This window comes from Lithobates pipiens, unplaced genomic scaffold (genome assembly GCF_037356315.1).
Source record: "Lithobates pipiens isolate NorthernLeopardFrog02 unplaced genomic scaffold, aLitPip1_a1.2 Scaffold_74, whole genome shotgun sequence".
Lineage (NCBI taxonomy): Eukaryota > Metazoa > Chordata > Amphibia > Anura > Ranidae > Lithobates > Lithobates pipiens.
Genome location: NW_027507897.1, coordinates 369,005 through 396,692, shown reverse-complemented (window position 1 = coordinate 396,692; position 27,688 = coordinate 369,005). Strand labels below are relative to the sequence as shown.

The window sequence follows — 27,688 nt, the reverse complement described above, 5'->3', positions numbered from 1 at the left end:
CAGGCGTTGCCCATTGATTTCAATGGGCGGGGGATGCTTTAGGAGCTGTGTATATATAAAGCGCCCCAAAGATGCTGCTTGCAGGACTTTTTTTTAACGTCCTGCCAGTGCAGTGTCCCAGTGTGAAAGCACTCGGGCTTTCACAATGGGACTGCAAATGAGACACTTTTCAGGTGCTTTATAGGCACCATTTTTAGCGCTAAAGTGCCTAAAAAACGCCTTCAGTGCAGCCCTTTGCTAGTCTTTATCCAGCCCTTGGGGCACTATACTTCCCCAATGATATGAGGCATTATTCCTCCAACTGACACCAAACAGTGGGGCATTATTCTTGAACGGACACCAATGATAGAGCACTATTCCTCCCACTAATATAAATGATTGAGTACTATTCCATCCACTGACACCATTGGTGGGGCACTACTCCTCCAACTGTCACCAAACAGTGGGGCATTACTCTTGCACTGACACCAATGATAGGGTGCTATTCCTCCCACTAATACCAATGATGGGGTACTATTCCTCCACCTACTAACCACCAACCCTGAAAAATATGTTTATTCTCTCTGATGCTGGCTTAGCCTGGTATATTTTCTACCCCCACTGGCCACAATCTGCCCCCCTTAAAGTCTGAAGGACAGTAAATTGTCCCTTTGCTTGAAAAGTTTGGAGACCCCTGCTTTAAAACAATTTTTAACTGTAAATGAAAAAAAAAAAGGGAAGAAAACGAAAGCAGTTTACCAATAAAAACGATTTTAATAGTTTATTAAACACACATTTCATTAAAAAGTCTATCTGAAAAAAAAATTGTTGAACAAATGTTACAAGCATTCTTGTAGGGTGCCCAACATTTCCCTTTATTTCCATTTATTACAGCATTGTTATTTCATTGCATTTTGGTCACTAGATGGCGGTGATAGATCATTACAGGAAATACAGGGAAATTTGTGCAACCTACACAAATGTTGTGACGTTCATTTAAATCAGATCTCTGGGATCAGCAAAAAATCCCCTATTAGTACACCCCCCTACACAAAACACTAAATTATTACATTTGTGAAATTCCTTACCATTGAAGGGAAAAGTCTAATTGAATTTTCAGGAAGTGCTCTCTGTAGTTCAAAAAATGCATCATGTATTTTGCCAAGGAGGAGCTGTTAGAACAGCGATTACCTCATATCCTCTTCTCTCTAGCCAACTACACTTCCCATCATGCTTCTAGAATTGCACTGAATGTGGGAGGGTACTCTAGGCCTGTACATGTAAACAAGCCCACTTCCACATAATTGACGCCCCTCATTTTGCAGCCAGCCCCACTGCTCAGTAACACAGCAGGATAGGTTACAGCCTTATAAATGCAAAGCATGTCTTTGCTCTCCCCCTCCAGACGCAGCAGGAGATAAACATATTCCCCTTACTTGCTTTATGTAATCATTACCGAACTGTAGAGACACATGCCCATAATTATATATTCTACACACTGTACTCTGCTGATATTCAGTATTAGAGATATTCCTCCTCCTGCTGCAGCTTTGAGATGTTTCTAACAGCAATCAGTGCTTGTATAGGCTCTCTCAACAGAGCCCATAGGTACAGTCTCATCAGAGCCCATAGGTACAGTCTCATCAGAGCCCATTAGGTGCAGAGCAGTGATCATTATGAGACACCAGCCAGGTCACAGAGTGGAGATCTTGCACTGTGACAAATTATGTATATCAAACACCAATCACCGTAACGTCCCGCCTCCTGGGCTGCCGTTGTGATTAACAGCACACTGGCCTGCTCCGATGCCAGCCCAGTAGGCGGGGCTGTATGGAAATCAGTGTTTCAAATACAAGATCTGTCACAGCCCAAGATCTCTGCTCTGTCACCTGGCGGCGGGGTCTGGGGCTGATTGGGGGAGGTGCTGGCAGGGAGCGGAGGAGGAGGAGAGGAAACCACCTCCATGGACGTACAGACCGGGGGTTGTGAGAGCATGGGGAGTCGAATTTACAAGTCCCTGCTCGCTGTGGAGAACTAGAAGTGGGAAGTGACAAGCCCGCTGGCTGGGAGTACAGGAGGAATAGCAGCCAGCGGTTTTACAAACAGAATAACACAGGGCAGTAACGTTTTTCTTCAAAATCAGCAGGCTATTGCAGAGGAACTACAGAGATCAGAAGAACATGGATGGCATAGTCAGTGAAGGTGTGAGATCAGCAACAAGGACATGGAAAAAAGGTTTTTCCCAGAGTTCTGCTTTAACAAATGTTTTATAAATAGATTCCTATACGTTTAGGTATCTTTAAACTATTCTGCAATATTTACAAACCTCACTTACCCAGATCGAGCAGAAAGAGATCATTATAACACAGCGGTGTGTCCCAACCTCCAAATATGTAAAGCTCCCTGTTTAATAAGCTGGCAGTGTGCCTGAACAGAAGGAAACAAGTCGTTATACAGGCCTCCCATCTGAATATACAATTACAGATGGCAAAATATATATCATACACTGCTTTGTCTTTAATTACTTAAAGTGATTGTAAAGGCAGAAGGTTTTTTTTTTTCTTTTAATCTTAATTCATTCTATGCATTAGGCGATTGTAAAGTCTTTTTTTTTTCAGTAAAAATAACAAACATGTTATACTTGCCTCCTCTGTGTAGTGGTTTTGCACAGAGCAGCCTGGATTCTCCTCGAGTCCCTCGTCGGCTCTCATGGCCCCTTCCTCCCTTTGAGTGTCCCCGCAGCAAACAGCTATCTATGGGGGCACCCGAGCCAATGCACAGCTTTGCGTATTCATTCAGACACGGAGCTTCGGTTCAGCCCCACCCCCTCCCTACCCTCATTGGCTAACTGACTTTGACGGCAGCAAGAGCCAATGGCGCAGCAGCAATGTCTCAGCCAATTTGGGGGGGGGGGGGGGGGGTCCCGGACAGCAAAGACAGTCGTGGACATCACTGGAGGGAGATGGGGCTCAGGTAAGCATTAAGGGGGCTGCTGCAGGTTTTTTTTATCTTAATGCATAGAATGTATAAAGATAAAAAAACCTTCTGACTTTACAACCCCTTTAAGATAAAAAGCCTTCTGTGTGCAGCAGCCCCCCTTAGCACTTACCTGAGCTCCATCTAGATCCAGCGAATTTGTAGGAGTTTCTCGGCTGCCGGAACTCCCCTCCTCATTGGCTGAGACAGCAGCATGGCGCCATTGGCTCCCACTGCTGTGAATTAAAGACAGTCAGCCAATGAGAAGAGAAAGGGGATGGGGCCAGACCGCTTTGTGTCTGAATGGACACAGGGAGCTGTGGCTCGGCTTGGGTGCCCCCATAGCAAGCTGCTTGCTGTGGGGGCACTCAGCAGGAAGGAGGGGCCAGGAGCACCAAAGAGGGACCCGGGAAGAGGAGGATCTGGGCTGCACTGTGCAAAACCACTGCACAAAACAGGTAAGTATAACATGTTTGTTATTTTTATTTATAAAAAACAAGATTTTAGTATCACTTTATGGAAAAAAAATGTTTTTTTGTACTCACCGTAAAATAAGATTTCTAAACTTACCGTGAAAACATTTTCTTGGAGTCCATTGAGGGACACAGGAATTCAGATTATACTGATGCCTACATGTGGTTTAGGATACTGGCAAGGCCACCTTGTATAACTCCTACTCTAGCCAGCATGCCTCAGTTTTGTGAAAACACGGCACCAGGGTAAAGCAAAAAAAAGCAGAGGCGTTGTACTTGGGTCCCTCAATGGGACTCCAAAAAAAAAGATTTTACAGTTGCATGAGGCTGTGCCACAGCTCTGGACCTGGAAAGTATTCTGCGGTTAATGTAGAATGTTCTGGTCTGGAAAGTGCCCAATGAAGAGCCCTATGCACAAAACTCACATTACTAGGGTAGCCCCGCATGGCCAGTCAAGCAAAGTCGGAGTACAGCCTCTAAAGCTAGGCTGTGGAAATGCAGACCCAGATAGCTACTATACAGACACCAGCTCAAACAAACAATGGTGTCTGCAAAGTGAATTAAGTCATTAAAGGAAAAAATTCCACAAAGTAAGGAAAGCCATCGAAAAATTAGCAGACCTGAGGAAAAGACATCCTACCTCCTAGGACTCAGGAATTTCTGTGCCCCTCATTGGATGAGTAAAGGAGTAAATTAATGGACAGAGGAAGTTTAAAACCTACAGGGGTGTCTGAAGGAACAAAAGTACAAAAAAAATCAAATCCCACAGAGATGGAAGATATTTGACCAGGGAAGCCACATAGAAGCCCCCTTGCTACATTTTATGTCTGGACACACATGCTCAATGTGCTGCAAAAAATTCTTACCCTGAACGAGCCGAAGGCTTTTTTCCTAAAACAATGGGCTGGTACCAAATTTCATGCTGAGGATCAAAGATGTATACGGAGTCACTGCAACCGTCTGGTTGTGGGTTTGGACGAGGGAATACCCCACCATATACAAATAATTCTCCCTGAAATAGGGAACAAGAATGATAGGAGAGAGGAGGAACTTTTCCCTGGGCCTAGAGGAGAGAATAAAAGTGCAATGTTAATTTCAGTTTAAAAAAGCCAAAAAACAGGTAAATGAGAGAAAAATACTACAAGCAAGAAGCACATGTACTCACTAACCTCAACACTTCTCCATCTCCAAGCCTCTGTATCCAAGATATGAACATCATTAAACCACTTCTTGTTTTTGGAACCTCCGAATACATAAATCCGGCAGCTCTCTGGATCAAAGACTGCAGTGTGACCTGTGCGCGCTTCTGGAGTAGAACCATCAGCTACTGTCTCCAAAGGAAACCATGTGTTTTTCTCTAAATTCATAAGAATAATGTATTAGCCAGATCAATAATCTAACCACCTGCCTAAAACAAAAAAAACATCTTAAACGTTTAATGTCACTCTAAGAAAATTTAAAAAATAGAAAAACTACTGATGAAAAATGTTTGAAGTTCAGGTGAGAAGGAGCAAAGCTACAACATGCAAAATCTGGTGCAACTCTGCATAGAAACCAATCAGCTTCCAGGTTTTATTTTCAAGGTTTAACTGAGCAAGCTGAAGTTAGAAGCCGAGTGCACCAATTTTAGTAAACCTTCCCCCACTGAATAGTAAACCACTCACTTCTAGAGCAAAAAATGAATTCCAAATTATGTTTACCTGTTTTAAGCTTCCACATGGAATCCTTACAGAACTGCATGCGCGTGCCTTGCCCCCCTATCAGTATCACGGTTTCAGAATCAGCAGGGCATAAAGTATGACCCCAACGTCCTGATGGGACACCTAAATATAAAAAATAAAAACACAGTTTAGCTGAGTGAATTCTGTTGTGCCAGACCACAGCTTAATAACTATATTATTTCATATTCTAGAAGGCTAAAACGCAAAATGGGGAACTCTGTTATATTTCTTACATTTTAAAATAAAATGCCATCTTTAAAAAATCCCTTACATACCTGAAATGCCATTGGTTGTTTTTGCAACAGCTACTGGCTTGGGCAATGGAGCACTTTTGCTGTTCTTATTCTTCGATTTTGCTGTATCACCTTTAACAAGCCCCTTGTTAGGACAAATGTTCTCTTCTTCACCCTTCAATCGTTTTCTCTTTCTGCTCTCTTGTTTTGGTTCATTCTTCTTATGATGTAGCTTAACCCAAGAACAAACATTTATTATACTACAGCTTACCAGTCATTAAATGTGGTGGATGCATTTTTTTTTTAGCATCCCAGTCTTACTCAGTAGGGTTCAATATTGATATCAATATCACCCTATAACAGCTTCTACTCTTGTGGGAAGGCTGTCCACAAGGTTTAGGAGTGTGTCTATGGGAATGTTTGACCATTCTTCCAGAAGCGCATTTGTGAGGTCAGGCACTGATGTGGACAAGAAGGCCTGGCTCGCATTCTCTGCTCTAATTCATCCCAAAGGTTGAGGGTTGAGGTCAGGACTCTGTGCAGCCCAGTCAATCTCCTCCACACCAATCTCACTCATCCAGGACCTTGCTTTGTGCACTGGTCCAAATCATTTGGTGGAGGGGGATTATGGTGTGGGGTTGTTTTTCAGGGTTTGGGCTTGGCCCCTTCATTGCAGTGAAGGGAACTCTTAAGGCGTCAGCATACCAAGACATTTTCAACTTTATGGGAACAGTTTGGGGGATGGCCCCTTCCTGTTCCAACATGACCACCAGTGCACAAACATGGTCTGTAAAGACATGGATGAGCGAGTTTGGGGTGGAATAAATTGACTAGCCTGCACAGAGTCCTGACCTCAACCCGATAGAAAACACCTGGGAGGAATTAAAGTGGGGAGCTGTTTGGAGCGTTTTCTCTCACAAATCCACAGCAGCCAGTTCTTTCTAGGCTCTACTCTTCGGCAGCTGATAGATTGCAGGGAGTACACACTGCACTGCGCAGGAAATTGTCTGGGAAAAAAGTTGCTAAAAAACAAAACAAAAAAACAAACAAAAAAAAAACATTTTTTGTTTCTCACATTCCAATAAGTCTTTATTGAGTTTTGACAAATCCACTGTAGTTATATTTCACAGAACAGGGTCCTTAGGCAGACATTCCTGGAACCTATGCTGCTCCTCCCTCTATTTTTCCTTTATCACCAATTAGGTTCAAGCTTCCAAAATTAATGTTTGATTTTTTTTTTTTTTAATACTAGCATCTTCTGTAGGCTTGCAGTGTATGTTAGACAGTAAGGAGCTTGAACTGTATACTGCAGAAAAAAAAGAAAGCACATTCCAAACTCAAAACTACCAACAAAAGGAAATAGTCGGGACTAGTGCAGTACAGAAATGACTGCACAAAAACAGAGAAACTAAGCAGGCCGTCTTTGCCTCCTGTATGCATCTTGTTAAAAGGGCTCCTAGAACTTTGACCAAAAGACCAAATGGATTCATTAAAATAACCTATTGGAAGAATTATATACTGCTAATTTAGCTTATCTTATGTCGCTTAAGGAGCCTATTTGTTCCCTTTGTTCAAGAATTTGAGTGTGGTTTGCCATCTTGAGGTACCAGAACAACATATTTTAAAATCCGACGGCCTCACTTTGACTGCAATGTACCAATATCATATTTTTACCTGTCCTTGTATAAGGATGGCGACATGCACCTTGGAGTCCTTCAACATACAGGTTAGATCTTTACATGAATCACAGTCCCAGATGAAACACCTGCAGTACAAGATACATTTATCAAGATCATGGCAAAATATTGGATTTTTGTACTCACCAACCATAAAATCCTCTTCTTGTAGTCCATTGAGGGATAAATTAAATCACTATTGGGTTATACTACTGCCCACAGAAGAACTGGACACTGGCAAACTAAAGAAAGAAAAAAACTGCCCAGAATAAACCCCCCCCCCCAACCACCACCTTCAACTACCAGCAAGCCAACTAGTACCAAAAGTATGATCAAAACACAGAGTACTTGTGTCCCTCAGACTTCGAAAAAATAAATAATAATTTACAGTGAAATCCTATTTTCTTCATCAATGATTTAGGACCACAGGTCGATCACTTTCAAGACATCCAAAAACAGTCCAGCTGAGGGGTTGGCAACACAGTAAACAATTGCTAACAAGCCCAAAAACATAAACTGGGGACTCACAGTTGCTCAAGTTGCCTAAATGACTTAGGCTCGGTTCACACAGGGGGCGATGCGAGGCGACACGACCTGCCTCGCCGCGACCTGCCGCGACCTCAGCAGCGACTTGCAAATGACTTCTGTATAGAAGTCAATGCAAGTCGCCCCGAGGTCGCCCAAAAGTAGTACAGGAACCTTTTTTCTAAGTCGGAGCGACTCGAGTCGCTCCTCTAAGAACGGTTCCGTAGTACAGAACGGGGGCGACTTGTCAGGTCGCGGCACGGCAAGTCGTGTCGCCTCACGTCGCCCCGTGTGAACGGAGCCTTAGACCCAAAGCTAGCATTAGATGAGGCTCAAACATCCACCTGGTAATAAATAAAAATAAGAACAGCAGGCCAGGTGGCAGCCTTGCATTGAGAAATGATGCTTGATGCTGGAAGAGTAAAAGTCGCTTATGTACCAGTGATGTATTCAGAACGGGGATTTGACGCTGCTCAAAAATAATGGTATGGTAACCCCTCTGATCCAAAAAGGAATAGCTCAGAAATAATGGTATAATAACCCTTCTAATCCAAAAAAGGATAGCAGGCAAGGGTGGGTAATTAGACCCTATTACATTGAAGGCATAAGCACAGCAATTATCGTTCTGGACAGGTCAGAATCCCAACATGTTTGTCACAGCAAGATCTCCTGTTACTCCTCAATGGTGGAGGCATGCCAGCACCATGGCATACTTCAATGAGATTCCGATCATGTAACCCACCATGGTAATACAATGCAGAAGGAAACACAATGCCTGAGAATCCAGGATGTAAATGGAGAGATGAGAATTCTCTGATGAGAGGATCTTCAAGAAGGTGGGATGGGAGGACCTCCCCCTGCTCCAGTGCTGGCAGACCACCACACCTCACTTTTGTAGCAAAGCAGCATCAACAACATGATTATAAACACAGAGTAGTGGGACCTGTGTCCCTCAGTGGACTCTATGAAAAGGACTTTACTGTGAGTAAAGAAAAAAAAAAATTCTCCTATTTAGTTTCTTGTTCATTGAAGGTCACAGGAATTCTTTAAAAGAGAAGGAGTTTTGTTTTTATAGTCACACCTACCTAGGTATATCCCATCAGACCAATGCTGCAGCTGTCTCCCGGTGTCTCTGCACTGAGAGCTGAGCCACCGAACAACGCCGATGACTCGGTTCTCTCATCTCCTTGAGTGGAGAGATGCTGCCTGTAAGTCTGCATCTCTCCTGCTCTGCTCCTCCATACTCATTGGAGCGCTGAGCTGTGGAGTGGCAGTGAACGGCCGTCTCAGCGGCTCGCTGAGAGGCTGAAACTACCATCAGTCAAGGCAGCTGGCGGATCCAGACTTCGGAGGTCGGGATGACGCTCTGCCTCGACTCATTGCAGTGACAACAGCGGAGAGGGGACTTCAGACTGCTCTCCACTGAAAATGGGTCAGAGGAGTGCAGAACGAATTCTTCTGATAGGCGAAGCCCAGCCTAAAAAGCTCAGGCTGGACTTCTCCTTTAACCTTCAGGACTTTATAAAAGCAGTCTGGCAACAAAAGCCAAGACAACAGAAAACTTGGGACTGCCTGCAGCTCAAACATCCATCCAAAGAACTTTACTCCCAAAGCTGGCATCAGATGAGGCCACAACAGCCTCCTGATAGAATGGGTGAGCAGAAGACCAGGTGGCAGCCCTGTAAATCTAGCAAACAGTTGCTTGATGTCAAAAGCCAAGGAATACTCACAGATCTGGTAGAGTATACCTTGACAGGAAAGATTGAAACCCAAACCACGAGCTTGGTTTGTACCCTGCCTGAACCACCTAGATGGTGGAACAAAAAGCTTGTGGACCCTTATGGGGAAAAAAATAATCGATTTCCTAAACGAAGTAGTGGCTGAAACCCTCACAGCCTGCACCACATCAAGAAAATGGAAGGAAATTTCCTGTGGGTGGACTGGAGCCATAAAGAGGACCTCAACCCCACTTCCTATGCAGAACTATGAAGGGTTTCTTTCAAGATACGGCAGTTCTAATGTGTACCTTGCAGAGGTAATGGCTTAAAACATCCTTGTGGGTAAGGGATGTTTCTAATGGATTCAAAAGGCAGTTTCTGAAGCACAGAGAAATTTATATCACACAAAGTCACAGGAGAAAGATTAGAGGGAGATCCATTGTACAAAAGTCTTAAATCAGAGGTCAACAGTCTCTGAAACAAAATAGAAAGAGCCAGAAACTTGACCCTAGATAGTACTGAGAGCCAGACAATGGTCCAGACCCAAAGACAGAAGACAATTTGTCCCACTAAGAAACTCCTGGGGTGCAAGTCCTGAGATTCACACCAAGTGAAGCAAATCTTTCATGTCTGATGATAGACCTTGCAAGAAGTATATTTTCTAACTTTTATAATTGTATGAATCAGGCTTAGGATGCCCCCCGTCTCTCAGAACCTGGGTTTCAACAACTATACCTGCAATGCCAGTGACCGTAAAGTGGGTGAAGAATCGGTCCTTGGGACAGAAGCCCGGTCCACAGAGCACCTGCCAGGAATCTTACCAGGTTGGCATTCCACATCTGAATAGGCCAGTCCAGAGAGCAAAATTATCAAGAACTCCCCTCCATTTCTATCCACAAAAGCAGGCAAGGAAGAACTTTCAGTAGGAGGAAATAAATCATGATGTGCTGATACCACAGAACCACAACGTCCACCACTTCTGCTAGAGAATCTCTAAACCTGGAGACAAGCCCATTTAGTTTGTTGTTTACCTGGAAGCCAGGCGATTCACACTCAGCACTCCCTACCTAGGAAACAGGTCCTGGAACACATTCAGCATACAGGCAAGCTCTTCTGGGTCAAGGAGACAGACGTCTGACCCTGGCAAGAGAGGTAGCTCAGCCTGTCTTGGGCAAAACTTCACTTTTAAGTCGTGTCAGCAATGTACATCTCAAAAATGGGCAATTGGCAGTCACGCTTCCTCTGCCAATAAGCATTCAGGGGGAGCCAACAGCTTAAGATGTTTCCAATCTCCATAGCAAAACAGTTGGAAAAAGCAGGTACAATGGTAAATTCTTTGCAATCTTAGGCATTTTAAATGACTAAAGCCTGGAAACAGCACTGTTAGAAGCAACAGGCTGATCCTCTATTTTAAGAGTGGTGCATACAGTATCAATAAGAGCAAAAACAGTTCTCTTTTAATTTGGGATTATTAGCAGTAGATTGTGACTCCTCAGGGGCCGCAGATGTTGGCATCATCAGAAGGCATGCTGAAAGCAGTCCCGGAACTGTTAGTAGAATGTGCCCCTGCATGTGTTAGTAGAATGTGCCCCTGCATGTCTAGAAACAGACATGTGGCAACCCTGTCGCAAGGGTCTAATGGCTAGAGGTGACCAAAGCCACTTCTTCTGGATGGGCAGAAAGAACAGATTAACAGATTAAAGTTCTACAAGGCTTTTTTTCACGCAGAAGAAACAGTGGTGAGATGCCCCCTTTATGCTGTATGGTGGGACAGAGAAGACACATAATGCAAGTTTACGCCAATCCACCCTGAGGATAATATCAGCACTCCTTCCCACAGCGTTAACCCCTCCTACGGCAAATTCACTGGGAATGGGGAATAAAGACACTCAGCAACCTAAGTAATTGTGATAACGCCCAATGCACGGCCCAACCAGCCCAGTCACTGAGTCTTTAGAGACAGGGAAATGCCAATGGGTTTGGACTTGGATAGTGTTCTGCTCTGAAAATTAAGAGAGAAAAAAAAAGGGGGGGGGGGGCTAGCAAAAACATTTTTTTATTTTTTTAACACAGCAGAGCTGTAAAACAAGAAATCAATTGTTCTAGGACACTAGAAAACTACTGATGCCATGCTGATATTGGAAAGGGTTAATCTGGGTTGGACAAAAAATGTTTGTCAGTGTCCAGTCCTGTAGGTGGCAGTTTAACCCAAAGCCTAAAGTGTGTTCCTCAATGGATGAGAAAATCACTATACTTTATTATCCAAGTTAAAAACTAACAGCTATATAAGAAACAAAAATACTACAATGTAGAAAAAAAAGAATGCAATCATTTGGTGTACATTTATAACAAGACACATTATAAATATATCCCAGTAAACCTCCGTAGAGCTTACAATGCATTCAATCAGCATATGGGTTATATAGAAATTATTGGGGCTGCCACTGAACCAATATATTTATTATATATATAATCTATCTATATATATATATATATATATAATCTATCTATCTATCTATATATATATATATAATCTATCTATCTATCTATCTATCTATCTATATAATCTATCTATCTATCTATCTATCTATATATATATAATCTATCTATCTATCTATATATAGATAATATATATATATATATATATATATATATATATATATATATATATATATATATATATATATATATATATATATATATATATATAATCTAATTCAGGGCCCCAGCAAGAAAAGCATGACAGCCACTGAGATACTATGCTGCCCATTTTTACAAAGAGTATGAAGCAAGTCCAATTCATAAATGTAAGCTCTTATACCATTACCTCAGAAAAGAAAATGGTGGTATATAATTGTGTTGTGTAATGGCTATTGTACGACTTAGTAAACAGCTCTTCTACAATTTTCACAATGGTAAATGCCAAAGCTTTTACAACTATCCCAGCTTACTTATCACAGCTTTAGTTTAATTGTGTATATACTGGTGCCTTATTTTAACAGTAAATATAGCAAAAGAACAAAATAAAACCGCAGTACGCAATTTTCACTGCATATGTATAAAATAAAAAAATTAAAAAACGCTAATTGTTGTTTTCCACAATCAACTGCACCATTTTATGTTTACCACAGCCTATTTCAAAGTCTGATAAAAGCAGAGAACAGTCTGAAGAGATAGAAAACAAAACCATTACTAAAATAAAACAATGCCTTTCTATCTAAAATCAGTGTTATTCCTTTCATGCATTACTGAATTTTCACACAATTATTGTAATAAATGATAATCGTATACTGGTCAGTTATTACGAAAATCAAAGAAACGTTTAACTTGTGTACACCTTACCTAGATTCACGGGACAGTGTTCCCAAGGTGATTTTTTTACCTCCAGTTGCTTCCAGCTGGACCTCATATTTACTATCATGGGATAATCCAGACCAATCCCCAACACTGAAAAGCAAGAGCTGGGAAGAAAGAGATGGCAACACTGGTGCAGAAAGCTGGAAAGATTCTTGAGAATCAGATGGCAATCTGAAGAGATATAAAGAAAAAAAAAATCCAAGAAATTAATGAAAATGCATTCTTATCTAATTTTTAGCTAATGGGGCATGCTTGTTATAGCCAAATGGACACAGGAATTGCATCAATTGCTCTGTAGGTATGACAGTGGTTTAGCAGGAACCAGAGTAAACAATCTCTATGTGCTATACATGTTTGGAGGGAGATGGTGCCATTGAGTTATGGCCCGTTTAATGTCCTCTTCTTTGGTGCTCTGGAAGATTTAGAATTGTTTCCAAGGCCTTGCCTCTTAGTCCTAGTGTAAGGTACCAAGGCCTTTGCTCATTGGGCATACAGTGCTGACAAAAAGTTTTTTCAAGTCCCTGGAAAATTGTGGCCATATCACCATTTCTGTACAGTTGTCCAGGGGGATTTTCTACTCTCTGAACACTATGAAACCAGCAGACCCATTTTTTTAAGCTGTAGTTTGGCTAGCAGCTAGTGTTGGTATTCTATTTGTTGATGCTGTAGAAGGCTGCTGGTTCTGGAGGGTTGGATCAATGGAGCCCAGTAGCTATAGGTCGGCCAACAAGGATGGCATCTAGGGGTCAGGTTGGCCACCTTGAATGTCATATCTTTCTGCATCCTGTGGTGAAGACTGCTCCTCCTCAGGGTTATGTGTGATGCCAAAGCAAGCACTTGCTCTGCACAATCATGCTCATCCAGGACATAGACCAACTGTTTTTTCATCTGGCCCACGCTGGTCTGAAGTCTGACCTTGTATTGGCTTTGCTCCCAGTAGCCGATCACTTTCTCAGCCATTTTGGCCCAAATAAAGATGAAAAGGAAAAAAAAAAGGAAATCAACCAGCCCCGACCGGGTACCCACACCCCCCCCCCCCCACCATATTAAAACACACCAGTTGGATACTGGTTTTCCAGCATGCCCGCTCGACAGAAGCCACTCTTGGGGGCGATCTTTTGTTGGACTGGCAACTGTACACACTGTCCAAATGTCAGCCAGTCCCTTTCTGAACTGGTTGATATTTGGATCCTGTGTACCCAGCAGCACTGCCATCACCTGCAGTTTGTCAGCTGAATGGTCTACTAAAAAGCCATTCACACATATGCCTGTTGCTGGTAATGACATGTATCCCATCCTTTGGCAAATCTAATAACATCAACATACTGACACTAATCATCATGCAATCAGATTGGCCATCCAGTACTCTGTCAGCCAATTGTTTACTTATAGAAAACACAAGGGTGCAGCTACACAATACAATATCACACAGATTAGCGAATTTATAATTTAACATAAAGGCATGTGGCAATTCAATACAATAGTCTCTTTATGACTTTTGCTGAGTACAAAGAAGGCCTACTTAATAATTTTGTATTTAAAAAAAGTGTCATTAAAGCTGAATTCCAGGAATTAAGGTGTTTTGTAATATGTTCAAGCATAATATGCGTTAAAGTGTTTGTTAACCCCCAACAAAAATAAAAATAAATCCTGTTCCTGTTTAAAGCATGTTATACAGCACAGTGCTTGTGCTGTGTCATTTGGCCCCTTGTAACACCTGAAAAACCTGGCTGATCCTGCCAGTTTCTACCCTCTCCTCTCTGTCCCGACTCCGATCTATCAGAGCTGCTGAGCTCTGACACCGGAGTCATCTGTGCGTGCCTGTCATCTGCAGCCTGCTCTCCTGTGTCTCCCCTCTCAGCCTGTCAGCTCCCCAATCCTCCCATCCTGCTCTAAAAAAAACATTTTTTTCTACAGTTCCCTCTGATATATAACATTAAGCGCTGCAGTGCATCTCATTTATAAAAATATGCGGTATAACAGCTTATGTCAGAACACTGTTCGGCGCTCACGTGACTGCCCACCAGTCTCCTCCCCTCCTCAAAAGGAGCTATCGCATTGGGAGAGGAGACCAGCGGACAGTCAGCTATTATACCGCATATATTTATAAATGACATGCACTGTGCAGCTTCAATGTTATATATCAGAGGGAACTGTAGAAAAAAAATGTTCCTTAACAAAACACTATGTCTAACGTGCTTCATTCCCCCTCCTGAACTTATCTCTATGTACATCTGACAAAAGCTTGAGTGGTCCCATAGAAGACCAATTGGGGTTTTAAGTCCTATGGTCCATGGCTGAAGGGCCCCCAATCTTAATTTTTTATTTAACTTACATTTTTTGGATGTGAAACACATCGCAATTTCAGGCATGGCTTAGTTATTTGATTGCCAATTAATTTATTGCTGCTGGGCATGGTTGTTGTTCCTTTTTCTATTTCTACATCATTGATTGCTGTGTAATACTCGCAGAGAGAAATGCCTTTTGAACTTGCTTCTAATATTGTATAACTCTGTTGCACTTTGTAAGTGCATTTTTTCCTTTGAAAAAAAAAAAACCACGTCAAACATGGTCCTTTCATCACAGCACATCTTCTCATGATGTTGTTTCATTCGGGCCACCAGGCCTTGCATCTCTTTGTTGCATTACTTGCATTTTGCATGTATACCTGCTTTACCCATTACGAGGAGGAACTTCATTAAAAATATTCCCAAACTGGGTCTCTTACGGCAGTGGCTCTCAACCATGTCCTCAAGTACCCCCAACAGGCCACGTTTACAGGTTTTCCTTTATTTTGCACGAGGTGCTTTAACCACTTCAATACCAGGCACTTTCGTCCCTTCCTGCCCAGGACAATTTTCAGCTTTCAGCGCTGTCGCACTTTGAACAACAATTGCGCGGTCAAGCAACATTGTACCCAAACTACATTTTTATCATTTTCTTCCCACAAACATAGCTGCTTTCCTTTGGTGGTATTTGATCACCTCTTGGGTTTTTATTTTTTGGTAAACAAACTAAAAAAAAGACCGAAATTTGAGAAAAACAAAAGACCGAAATTTTTGAAAAAAATAAATAAAAAGTTTTTTCATTTGCCATAAAATGTTGTTTTCTCCTTCACTGACAGGCACTGATGAGGCAGGACTGATGAGTTGGCACTGATATGCAGCACTGATGGACACTAAAAGATGGCACTGATGGGCAGCACTGATGATGAGGTACTGACAGGTGTTACTGCTGGGCACTGAGACATTTTGAGGGGGCATTGACTGGCAGCTGATGGGCACAGCTGATGGTGGCTGTGCTGATGATCAGCACAGACCCCCCCCCACCAGGGAGAGCCGCTGATCAGCTCTCCCTGGCAGCGTGAACCGAGGAATGCCGTTCACCAGCACTTCTTGGTTCATGCGATGATCTGCTGTGATTGGTCACAGGCTCCTTACCACGATCGGAGATGTGGTGTGTCAGCGACTCGCCGCACTACGCACCCTCGCATGTTATCCTGCTGGACGTCATTTGATGCCCGGTCAGGATAACAAAACCAGAGTCAATGGCTTGGTATTTTGAACAGCTATTTTATCCAAGAGAAATTCCCAAAACATGGCCTGTTGGGGGTACTTGATGACAGGGCTGAGAACCACTGTCTTACGGCTTGCTGCCATTTTGCTCATGAAGGGAGAAATAAAGCACTTCAAGTTATGTGCAGAATGATCACAATGTTTATAAGCTGCTTAGAAGGTTTCACTTTTTTTACGGCTTGCCCTTCCTCCTCACACTTAGTGTCAGTTCACACTGAGGCAGCACGACTTGCAGCGCGACTGCCTCAGGCAACCTGCATCCAACCTCTGCGGCGACTTGCAAAACGACTTCTCTATAGAAATCAATGCAAGTCGCCTCAAGTCGCACAGGAACCTTTTTCTAAGTCGGAGCGACTTGTGTCGCTCCGATTAGAACAGTTCCTTTGTACAGAACGGGACGCGACTTGTCAGGCAGCTAAGTCTCCTGAGAAGTTGTCCCAGTGTGAACCGACCCTTAGAGCCTGGTACAGATTAATTTCTCTTCAAACAATCATACAGTTTGTAGTGTACATAGATTTGCAAAACAATGGGATAAAGGAATATTCCTGAACTTTGGTTTATCTCATGGTTATTGTGAAATTGTGTAAATGCAGTGCATGTTATCTCAGCTTACAGAGCTTAGACTCATTGACTGAGTTTACCAATAATGTAAAATATTGCATAATATACAGCCTCATGCTTCATGACTAAGCTCCATTTCATGCTAAATAAACTAAATTATTAATGTATCTTAAATTGAAAACTATCTTTGGATATATTTTTATACTCCAAAAGTATTACTAAATTTGATTTAAAAAAAAAAAATCAAATCAATCCAGTTTAAATAATAATTTTTTTTTACAAAAAAACAAAAATTCATAGATTTTTACCCACCTTGGTTCAAGTAATACAAAGGCTTCTGCACTCGAAGGAGCTGAGACCAGAGCATCGGTGCACTGGAAGCCATCTTCCTGGAGCACAATAAACCTGTCAGATCTAAATTTAAGTGATAAATTCAGGAGGTGACATGCACCTCATTGGATGCCTAAAGTTTTTACAAAATAGCTGAACTCCTAGAGTGTGTCCATCCGGTCCTTTATTAATATATGCACTTCTAGTAAATATTAGGGGTGCAGAATTTAATCGCTGCATCCCGATTCAGGTGTCATCGATGCATGCGACCTGAAAAATCGATGTCGAGTGACGTCATCCTGACTTTCCCCGACCCTCCCGGGATCCGAGCGTGTCTGTCAAATTAACTGTTTTGTAATAAAGGCAGTTATAATCCACCAAGTGGCCACCTCTGTATGTGCTTTTTAAAATATATGCAGCTTCATACATCATTTCTTAGTCTGTGTATAACTGTATATGCCGCTCATGTGACTGCCCGGTCTGACCTGCCTCTCTCCTCTCGTGTCTCTCCTGACGCCAGCCCCGCCCGCCTCTCTTCTGATCTGATAGCTACAATCGCCGGGCAGGGCTGAGAACTCTCACTGATGTCAGGAGAGACGTGAGAGGAGAGAGGCGGGCCAGACCAGGCAGTCACATGAGCGGCATATACAGTTATACAGACACACTAAGAAATGAGGTATGAAGCTGCATATATTTTAAAAAGCACATACAGCTTGGCACTTAATGGATATAACTCTGCATTTATTACTACACAGGTATTTTAACAGCAGTATGTAGAGTACAAATGTGTTTATACTCTAATTACACTGGCTCCTACACGTGCGTTGGGCTGACATATCCCCGCCCCCCTCCCCCATTTGCCCTTTCCACTCTGTTAACGCCTGGTGTGCTGGAAGGTGCAAACAGGGGAGCCCAGAGAAATGTCAGCACAGAGACAGTACAGGGAACTTCACAGAGCGGGCTTTTTGTCAGTTGTGGATTCTAATCCCTCCCGACCTCCCAGCAGCCGTGTGTGTGAATTCCTGTACCCTGTAGTGCACTTTCTAAAGCGGAGTTCCACCCATTTTTTCGTTTATTAAAAGTCAGCAGCTACAAAAAGTTTAGCTGTTGACTTTTATTAAACCAACACTCCCACAGTTCATCGATGGATACTCCCACAGTTCATCGATGGAGCCACGCTCCTCTCCCCCTCCTCTCTTCGGCCCCATCATATCTACTGTGGGTAGTGGCTTCTGGCCGTGACAGCTTATGACTTTGCGGCACTGCGCTTTGCCATTGGCCAGCCAATCTTCTGGGACCTGTGTTGTGTCGCAGTAGATCGCTGGCAGGGAGGGGCCCTTTAGGGCGAGAGGAGGAGTTATCTAGGCGGCTGGGACTGGAGGGAGGGGGGGGGTTTGAGTGCTTAAAGCGGAAGTTCCACTTTTGGGTGGAACTCCACTTTAATGGAGTAAGGTTATTTTTAGCTCAAAGCAGAATTCCAGTAATTTTTTTGTTTATTAAAAGTCAGCAGCTACAAAAAAGCGTATCTTCTTACTTTTAATAAAAAGACACTCACCTGTCCCACAATCCAGCGATGGGGCCACCCGAACCCTCCATTCTCTCCCCCGCCTGTCCAGGGTGCTGGCAATACTACTGTGGGCATCTGGCTGTGACAGCTTGCAGCTTTGCAGCTGGGTGTGCATGTCTCACTGTGCTGTCCTGCATAGCCGGGCAATCTTCTGGGACTTGTGATGTGTCCTAGAAGATTGCAGGGAGGAAGGGTCCAAGCAGAAGTGGGAGTGTGTCAGTAATTGCGATGCATCGCAGAATCAAATCAAATCATTGTCCAGATAATTGTAATTGAATCGTGAGACCAGTGAAGATGTACACCGCTAGTAAATATCTGGTTGATCCTGCCATTTTTCTGGTCTTCCTTCTTCTGAGTGGCAGTGATATCACAGCGAATCTTCTCTGCCACTCTCAATGCACATGCTGCAGCTATTCTCTGTGAAGTAGCTGCGTTCTCCCTGTATGCCGCCTCATCTGACTATTTCCATCTTATAGGGCAGCTACAACTATCCATCTGCAGAAACTCCACCTATATCAGCCCAAGCTTTTAAAAAAAAACTAAAGACCTAAATATTCTTAGTGTTTTTCATTTTAGATTAAATGGAGTGATTTCATGTTCTTTTTTGCAAAGTTTGCTTAAAAACCAAAACCTGTGTTTTTTTTGTTTTTTTTATATCGACACATGACTGCTGCAATGCTAAAATTGGTGCTTTGCGGTCACAGAGATCGCATCTAAACTTTCTCCTGTAATGTCTACTGAGAGCATCACAGTATGCCTGCATTCTCCACTCACTGATTTCAGATCGCATTGAAGAACAAAAAGGATGACCATGTGACCGGGTATCAACCTGCAAAAAGGTGCCGTAGTTTAGGATAGTTTTACAGACAGATTCAATGCACAGTTGTTTACAGGTTTCAAGGATTCAATTTGCATCACATAAAAGGTAAAATGCATTAAAAGGGTTTAGATGCTCTTTAAAACAGCATTTTCCCGATTCAGTGCAGAGTGTTCTCTGCTGACAGCTACCAAAAAAAAAAAAAAAAGGCAGTCTGCCAACTTTTTCACAACATTGCTTAGACCCGGTTCACACAGGGGCAACCTGTCAGGCAACTTAGCTGTCTGATAAGTCACACTCCTTTCTGTACAATGGAACCATTCTAATAGGAGCGGCTCAAGTCGCTGCGACGTAGAAAAAGGTTCCTGCACAACTTTGGGGCAGCTTGCATTGACTTCTATACAGAAGTCATTTTGTAAGCCACGCTGAACGGGGCAGCTTCAGAGTCGGGTGACTTTGAAGCCGCCCGTGTGACCCGGGTCAGAGGCGAAGATAAAGAGAAACACATTCTCAACACGTTCTTTTCGATCAGGGATCTAAAAAACTGCAGCCCATGTGGCCCTGATACGAGCTGATACGAGACACTATTCTGCCCGGACACCAAAAATAGGGTAGAATTCTTGCCAATGGCATCAATAATAGGGTGCCATTTCTTCCACTGACACCATCAATGGGGCACTATTCCTCCTAATACTAAAGATAGGGCATTGTTTACTCCCACTGATGCCCGAAAATTTTTCAAATCCCCCTGGTCACATTCTGGCCCCCCTAAAGTATGAAGGACAGTAAACTGGCCCTGTGTTTTGAAAGTTTGGAGACCCCCGTTTTAGATCAAAGGAATAAACTTGGGTCTGTTAATGAGGGAAGTTTAACCACTTAAAGACTTATGGAGCGTACACATGGTTGGATTTTCCGACGTAAAATGTTGGATGCGAGCTTGCTGTCGGAAAGCCCAACTGTGTGTACGCTCCATTGAACATTTGCTATCGGACTTTCCGCCAACGAATATTTGATAGCAGGTTCTCAAATTTTCCACCAACAAAACTTTGTTGTTGGAAAGCAAGATCGTGTGTACATAAAGCTGCCAGGCAAAAGTTCACGCATGCTCGGAATCAAGCAGAAGGAGCCGCAGTGGCCATTGAACTTCCTTTTTCTCGGCTCGTTGTACGTCTTGTCTCACATTATATATTTATTAACCACTTCAGCCTCAGAAGAATTTACCCCCTTCCTGACCAGAGCACTTTTTGTGTTTCGGCACTGCGTCGCTTTAACTGAAACGACCTTGTACCCGAATAAAATTGACGTCTTTTTTTCCCAAGAAATAGAGCTTTCTTTTGGTGGCATTTGATCGCCTCTGCTGTTTTTATGTTTTGTGCTATAAAACAAAAAGAGTGACAATTTCTGCAATAAGCGTATATTGATTGGTTTGTGCAAAAGTTATCACGTCTACAAAATAGGGGATAGATTTAGAGCATTTTTATTCTTTTTTTTACTAGTAATGGTAGCGATCTGCAATTTTTATCATGACTGGGACATTATGGCGGACACATCGGACAATTTTTACACATTTTTGGGACCATTGGCATTAATATAGCGATCAATGTTATAAAATTGCATTGATTACTGTAAAAATGTCACTGGCATCGAAGGGGTTAACACTAGGGGGCGATTGAGGGGTTAACTGTGTTCCCCAGGAGGTGACTGACTACAGGAAGTGAAGGATCCTGGTTCCCAGCTAATAGGAACACACGATCTGTCACTCCTGTCAGAACAGAACAGGGAAGTGTGTGTTTACACTACACCTAGTCCTTGTTCCGTTTCTCCTGCACACGATCGCTTGTGGCCGGTCATCATACCGTCGGCCATGAGCATCAGCATCCCCGCTGTGCAACGGGCATGTGCGCCTGCTATCTCGAACCCACGAGCCGACATACAGCTACAATGACTTACGCAGGCGAGTCAACCTGCCACAGTACAACTGCGGCAATTGGTCGGGAAGAGGTTAATATATTACACACACACACACACACAATCTCACAAAAGTGAGTACGCACCCTAAGACCCTAAAACTGAGCTGCAGCACGGTGGCCAAGACCATACAGCGGTTTAACAGAACAGGTTCCAAACAGTTTGCTGAAGACAAGCAGACCAAGGACATGGATTACTGGAACCATGTCCTGTGTTCTGATGAAACCAAGATAAAACTTATTTGGTTCGGTCAAACGTGTGTAGCGCCAACCAGGTGAGGAGTACAAAGACAAGTATGTCTTGCCTAAAGTCAAGCACGTTGGTGGGAGTGTCATGATCTGGGGCTGCATGAGTGCTGCCGGCACTGGGGAGCTACAGTTCATTGAGGGAAACATGAATACCAACATGTATGGTGACATGCTGAAGCAGAGAATGATCCCCTCTCTTTGGAGACTGGGCAGCAGGGCAGTATTCCAACATGATAACGACACCAAACACACCTCCTATACGACTACTGCCTTGCTAAAGAAGCTGAGGGTAAAGATGATGGATTTGGCAAAGCATGTCTCCAGACCTAAACCTTATTGAGCATCTGTGGGGCATCCTCAAAACAGAAGGTGGAGGAGCGCAAGGTCTCTAACATCCACCAGCTCTGTGTTGTCATCATGGAGGAATGGAAGAGGACTCCATTGGCAACCTGTGAAGCTCTGTTGAACTCTATGCCCATGAGGGTTAAGGCAGTGCTGGAAAATAATGGTGGCCACACAAAATATTGACACTTTTGGCCCAATTTGGACATTTTCACTTAGGGGTGTACTCACTTGTTGCCAGCAGTTTATACATTAATAGCTGTGTGAGTTATTTTGAGGGAGACAGAAAATTTACACTGTTAGGCCCCTTTCACACTGGGGCGGTGGGGGCGTCGGCGGTAAAGCGGCGCTATTTTTAGCGGCGCTTTACTGTCGTTTTAGCGGCGGTCTGCGGGCGCTAGCGGGGTGGTTTTAACCCCCGCTAGCGGCCGAAAAAGGGTTAAAACCGCCCGCAAAGTGGCGCTATGCCGGCGGTATTGCCGCGCTGTCCCATTGATTTCAATGGGTAGGAGCGGTGAATACACCGCTCCAAAGATGCGGCTAGCAGGACTTTTTTCACTGTCCTGCCAGCGCACCGCTCCAGTGTGAAAGCCCTCCGGCTTTCACACTGGAGTGAAAGGGGCCGGTTTTTTTCAGGCGCTACACAGGCGCTATTTTTAGCGCTGTAACGCCTGAATACCGCCCCAGTGTAAAAGCAGCCTTATACAAGCTGTACACTCACTGCTTTAGATTGTAGCAAAGTGTCATCACATGAAAAGGTATGGAAAAAAATTATTTACAAAAATGTGAGTGGTATGCTCACTTTTGTCAGATACTGAAAAAAAACTAAAATGTATACACATATAATGTACACACACACACACACACACACAGTTGTGCTCATAAGTTTACATACCTTGGCAGAATTTATGATTTCTTGGCCATTTTTCATAGAATATGAATGATAACAAAAAGTGTTCTTTCACTTCAATCCTGGTTAGTGTTTGGCTGAAGCCATTTATCAATCAACTGTGTTTACCCTTTTTAAATTATAATCACAACAGAAACTACCCAAATGACCCTGATCAAAAGTTTACATACCCCAGTTCTTAATATACCATGTATTGCCTCCTTCAACATCAATGGCAGCTTGAAGTCTTTTGTGGTATTTGTGGATGAGGCTCTTTATCTTCTCAGATGGTATAGCTGTGTTTTCTCTTGGCAAAAAGAGCCTCCAGTTCCTGTAAATTCTTGGGCTGTCTTGTAGAGCTGCACAATTAATCGTAAAAAAAATTGTGATCTCGATTCAACCCCACTGATGATCTCTATTGCAGATTTTGCATATTCGTTCATATAACAAGTGGAGAGACGTATCTGCTCACTCAGCTGTCAAAAGAAAACATCCGGGCAGTCTGCCAAGTTTTAACATGAAACATTGTAACTAACTCTTCCTTATTATACATGATTTATATAGCGCCAACAGTTTACGCTTCGCTTTACAATGTATGGGGAATAACACAATTACAGTACAGTTCAATACAAAAGGCACAGGAGGGTCCTCCTCAATGAAACAGTAAAGTTAGCCCAATTTTTTTTTGTTTTATTGATTTTACTTCGCAAGAATCGTGATCCATCTTCTAAGCAAAAAAAATAGTGATTCTCAATTTAGCCAGAATCATGCACCTCTACTGTCTTGCATGAACTGCACGTTTGAGATCTTCCCAGAGTGGCTCAATGATATTGAGGTCAGGAGACTGAGATGGCCTCTCCAGAACCTTCAGTTTATTCTGCTGTAGCCAATGACAGGTCGACTTAGCCTTGTATTTTTGGATCATTGTGATGTTGGAATGTCCAAATACGTCCCACGTGCAGCTTCGTGGCTGATGAATGCAAATGTTCTTCCTGTATTTTTTGATAACATACTGCATTCATCTTGCCATCAATTTTGACCAAATTTCCTGTGCCTTTTGTAGCTCACACATCCCCAAAACATCAGCGATCCCACCTCCGTGTTTCACAGTAGGAATGGTGTACCTTTCCAAATGAAGCGTTTATTGTTGTGGCCAAAAAGCTAAACTTTGGTCTAATCCCTCCAAATGACTTTGTGCCAGAAGGTTTGAGGCTTGTCTCTGTGCTGTTTGTAAGTGGGATACTTTGTGGCATTTGTGTAGCAATGGCTTTCTTCTGGCGACTCGACCATGAAGCCCATCTTTCTTCAAGTCCCTACTTATTGTGCATCTTGAAACAGCCACACCACATGTTTTCAGAGTCCTGTATTTCACCTGAAGTTATTTGTGGGTTTTTCTTTGCATCTCAAACCTTCCTGGAAGTTGTGGCTGAAATTTTAGTTGGTCCACCTGACCGTAGTTTGGTTTCAACAGAACACCTCATTTTCCAGTTCTTGATTAGAGTTTGAACACTACTGATTGGCATTCTCAATTCCTTGGATATCCTTTTTATATCACTTTCCTGTTTTATACAGTTCAGCTACTTTTTCCCGCAGATCCTTTGACAAATCTTTTGCTTTCCCCATGAAAGATGCAAGGGTCTGCCAGGAGTCCAGAAACTCATTGACCTTTTACACACAAATTACAAGGAAACAGATCACAGGGGAGGATAGTTACCTCTAATAGCCATTCAAACCCCTGTGTGTCAACTTGTGTGCATATTATAAGGCCAAAATCACCAGGGTATGTAAACTTTTGATCAGGGTCATTTGAGTAGTTTCTGTTGCCATTATGATTTAGGCCGCGTACACACGGGCGGACTGTCTGACGGACTTGGTCCGCTGAAAAGTGTTTCAGCGGACAATCCGCTCGTGTGTGTGGGCTTCAGCTGACTTTTTCAGCGGACAGTCTGGCGGACTAAGTCTTTCGGAATTTCCGTAATATTGTCCGTCCAAACTAGTTGGACGGACTAAGTATGGCGCATGCTCAGAAAGGATTTACACGGCCGAAGGTTGCATTGCAGTGTATTGGACGTCGTATTTCTAGTCCCGTCGTACGTGCTGTACACGTCATCGCGCAAGCTTTCAGCGGACTGTCTGTTCATCGTGTGTGGTCAAGTCCGTTCATTCAAAAGTAAGACGGACTGTCTGTCGGATTGTCTGACGGACTTAGTTGGACGGATAGTCCACCCATGTGTACGTGGCCTTAGAGAGATTAAACACAGTTGATTGATAATAAATGGCTTCAGCCAAACACCAACCTGAGTGAAAGAAACATTTTTGTGTTATCATTCATAGTCTCTGAAAAATGGCCAAGAAATAATAAATTCTGCCAAGGTATGTAAACTTATGAGCACAACTGTGTGTGTGTGTGTGTGTACATTATATGTGTATACATTTTTGTTTTTTTTCAGTATCTGACAAAAGTGAGCATACCACTCACATTTTTGTAAATAATTTTTTTCCATACCTTTTCATGTGATGACACTTTGCTACAATCTAAAGCAGTGAGTGTACAGCTTGTATAAGGCTGCTTTTACACTGGGGCGGTATTCAGGCGTTACAGCGCTAAAAATAGCGCCTGTGTAGCGCCTGAAAAAAACCGGCCCCTTTCACTCCAGTGTACGTGGCCTTAGAGAGATTAAACACAGTTGATTGATAATAAATGGCTTCAGCCAAACACCAACCTGAGTGAAAGAAACATTTTTGTGTTATCATTCATAGTCTCTGAAAAATGGCCAAGAAATAATAAATTCTGCCAGGGTATGTAAACTTATGATCACAACTGTATATTCTGAAACCAGTGCATTATCCCAATCGCAGCAGGTCCAAACATGTCCTGCCTGCCAAGGGGTCCATAAAATTGTTTGGTCAGTTCCTAGGTTCTATTAGGCCAGAGAATGCCATTTGGCACTGTATGCAGCTCTTAGCTCATACAGAAAGAATAACTCTTCTTCCCACAATTATTATTTTGGAGCTTATGAGAAATTAAACATTTCATCTGATGTTTAGAAAATTAGTTCTGATTGCCGACAGTGTGGAGCCGAGCAGTCAGCTAGGCAGGAATCTAAAACAGGAACCTTTGATGGCTTGTCCCCCCAGTCAGGCAACAGTAATTACTGACAGCCACAAGCTTACAGGATCTTGTCAGGGAGCCCGAGGGGGGCTTCCTGTCAGAGACCTGTCATAGGCTGTGTTAATTTAGGTCTGCAGGCCTATTCAGGCTCTGAACTATGAGCATTTGTTCACTTGGATGAATTAGAACCATATTTGTAATATTATCATCCTACTTTCATAGCTAACTTTACACCTTAGATTACATTTATAAACAAAGCACATCTTTATTTAGAACAAGTCACAATTAAGCCTTGTTCACGCAGGCACTGAGGTCCCTACGTCATGAAAATATTTAAGTTTATGGAGACGCAGCAGCTGCATGGACACAGTTACCCATCCAATTTTAATAGGCTTGCAGGGATGTGGTCCTGAAACCCAGACAGTGAGCTTTTGGGGCCACTCACCCAGATACCAGTGAAATTGGGATGAGTGGCTATGTCTGTGCAGTCCCCATACATCTAAATGGTTGTCTGCATGCAGCATTTAGCAGCTAAAATTGCATACGCACATGGCCCATTCAAAACGAGGGGTTTCAGCACCCCTGAGAATGAAGCCTTAGTCAGATGCATGAATTCAAATATTCAGTGTTAAAACATAAGTAGAGTCTTGTGCTTTGCTATACACTGATAATGCAGAATTTTTGAAGTTAAAAATTACACTTTTCCTTGGCTATTAAGTTTAACCACTTGGGATCCGCGCTATTGCCGAATGACGGCATTAGCGCGGACCTAGATTGCCGGGACTACGTCTATTGACGTCGTCCCGGTTACGAGCGGCCTGCGCGCCCCCTGAGGGGCGCGCGCGGCGCGCTCTGTGATCGGCGAGTCCGTGAGACTCGCCTGATCACCGATCCGTGTAAGGGGTCGATCCCGACCCCTTATCACGTGATCAGCTGTCAGCCAATGACAGCTGATCATGTGATAAAACGGAGCCGGTAATCGGCTAGTATTCCTCCTCGCGCTGACAGCGCGAGGAGAAAAAAAAAAAGCCGATCGCCGGCGGCCGTGTTCGGGACATCAGTCCCGATCACGGCCAACAATTCAAGCGGACACCTGCCCCCTGCCAGTGCCCACCTGCCACCCGCAGTGCCATCCTGAAATAAAGTAAGTGCCCCCCTGTCAGTGCCACCCAGCAGTGCCCATAGTGCCACCCAGCAGTGCCCACAGTGCCACCCAGCAGTGCCCACAGTGCCACCCAGCAGTGCCACCCAGCAGTGCCACCCACAGTGCCACCCAAAATCTGCCTCAAAGGTGCTGCACCCCAGTGCCGCCCATCAGTGCCCAGCAGTGCCGCCCATCAGTGCCCAGCAGTGCCGCCCATCAGTGCCCAGCAGTGCCACCTATCAGTGCCCATCAGTCCCATCTATCTGTGGTACCTATCAGTGCCCATCCGTGCCACCCATCCGTGCCACTTATCCGTGCCACCCATCCGTGCCATCTTATCTGTGCCCATCTTTGCCCATCAGTGCCGCCTTATCTGTGCCTATTAGTGCCGCCTTAACTATGCCTATCAGTGCCCACCAGTGCAGCCTATCAGTGCCCACCAGTGCAGCCCATCAGTGCCCACCAGTGCAGCCCATC

General features: G+C 43.5%; 1 protein-coding gene across 1 annotated transcript in view; it reads right to left on the bottom strand.

Annotated features, from left to right (window-relative positions):
* Positions 1–27,688, bottom strand: part of LOC143959416 (kelch domain-containing protein 2-like) — a 56,370-nt gene that overhangs the window by 14,590 nt on the left and 14,092 nt on the right. The window contains exons 2-8 of the mRNA XM_077468058.1: positions 12,644–12,829; positions 7,057–7,147; positions 5,425–5,614; positions 5,129–5,251; positions 4,598–4,785; positions 4,295–4,491; positions 2,315–2,406 (exon numbers count right to left, since the gene is read on the bottom strand). Coding sequence (XP_077324184.1) covers positions 2,315–2,406; positions 4,295–4,491; positions 4,598–4,785; positions 5,129–5,251; positions 5,425–5,614; positions 7,057–7,147; positions 12,644–12,829 — 1,067 coding nt within the window. The remainder of the gene's footprint in view (positions 1–2,314; positions 2,407–4,294; positions 4,492–4,597; positions 4,786–5,128; positions 5,252–5,424; positions 5,615–7,056; positions 7,148–12,643; positions 12,830–27,688) is intronic.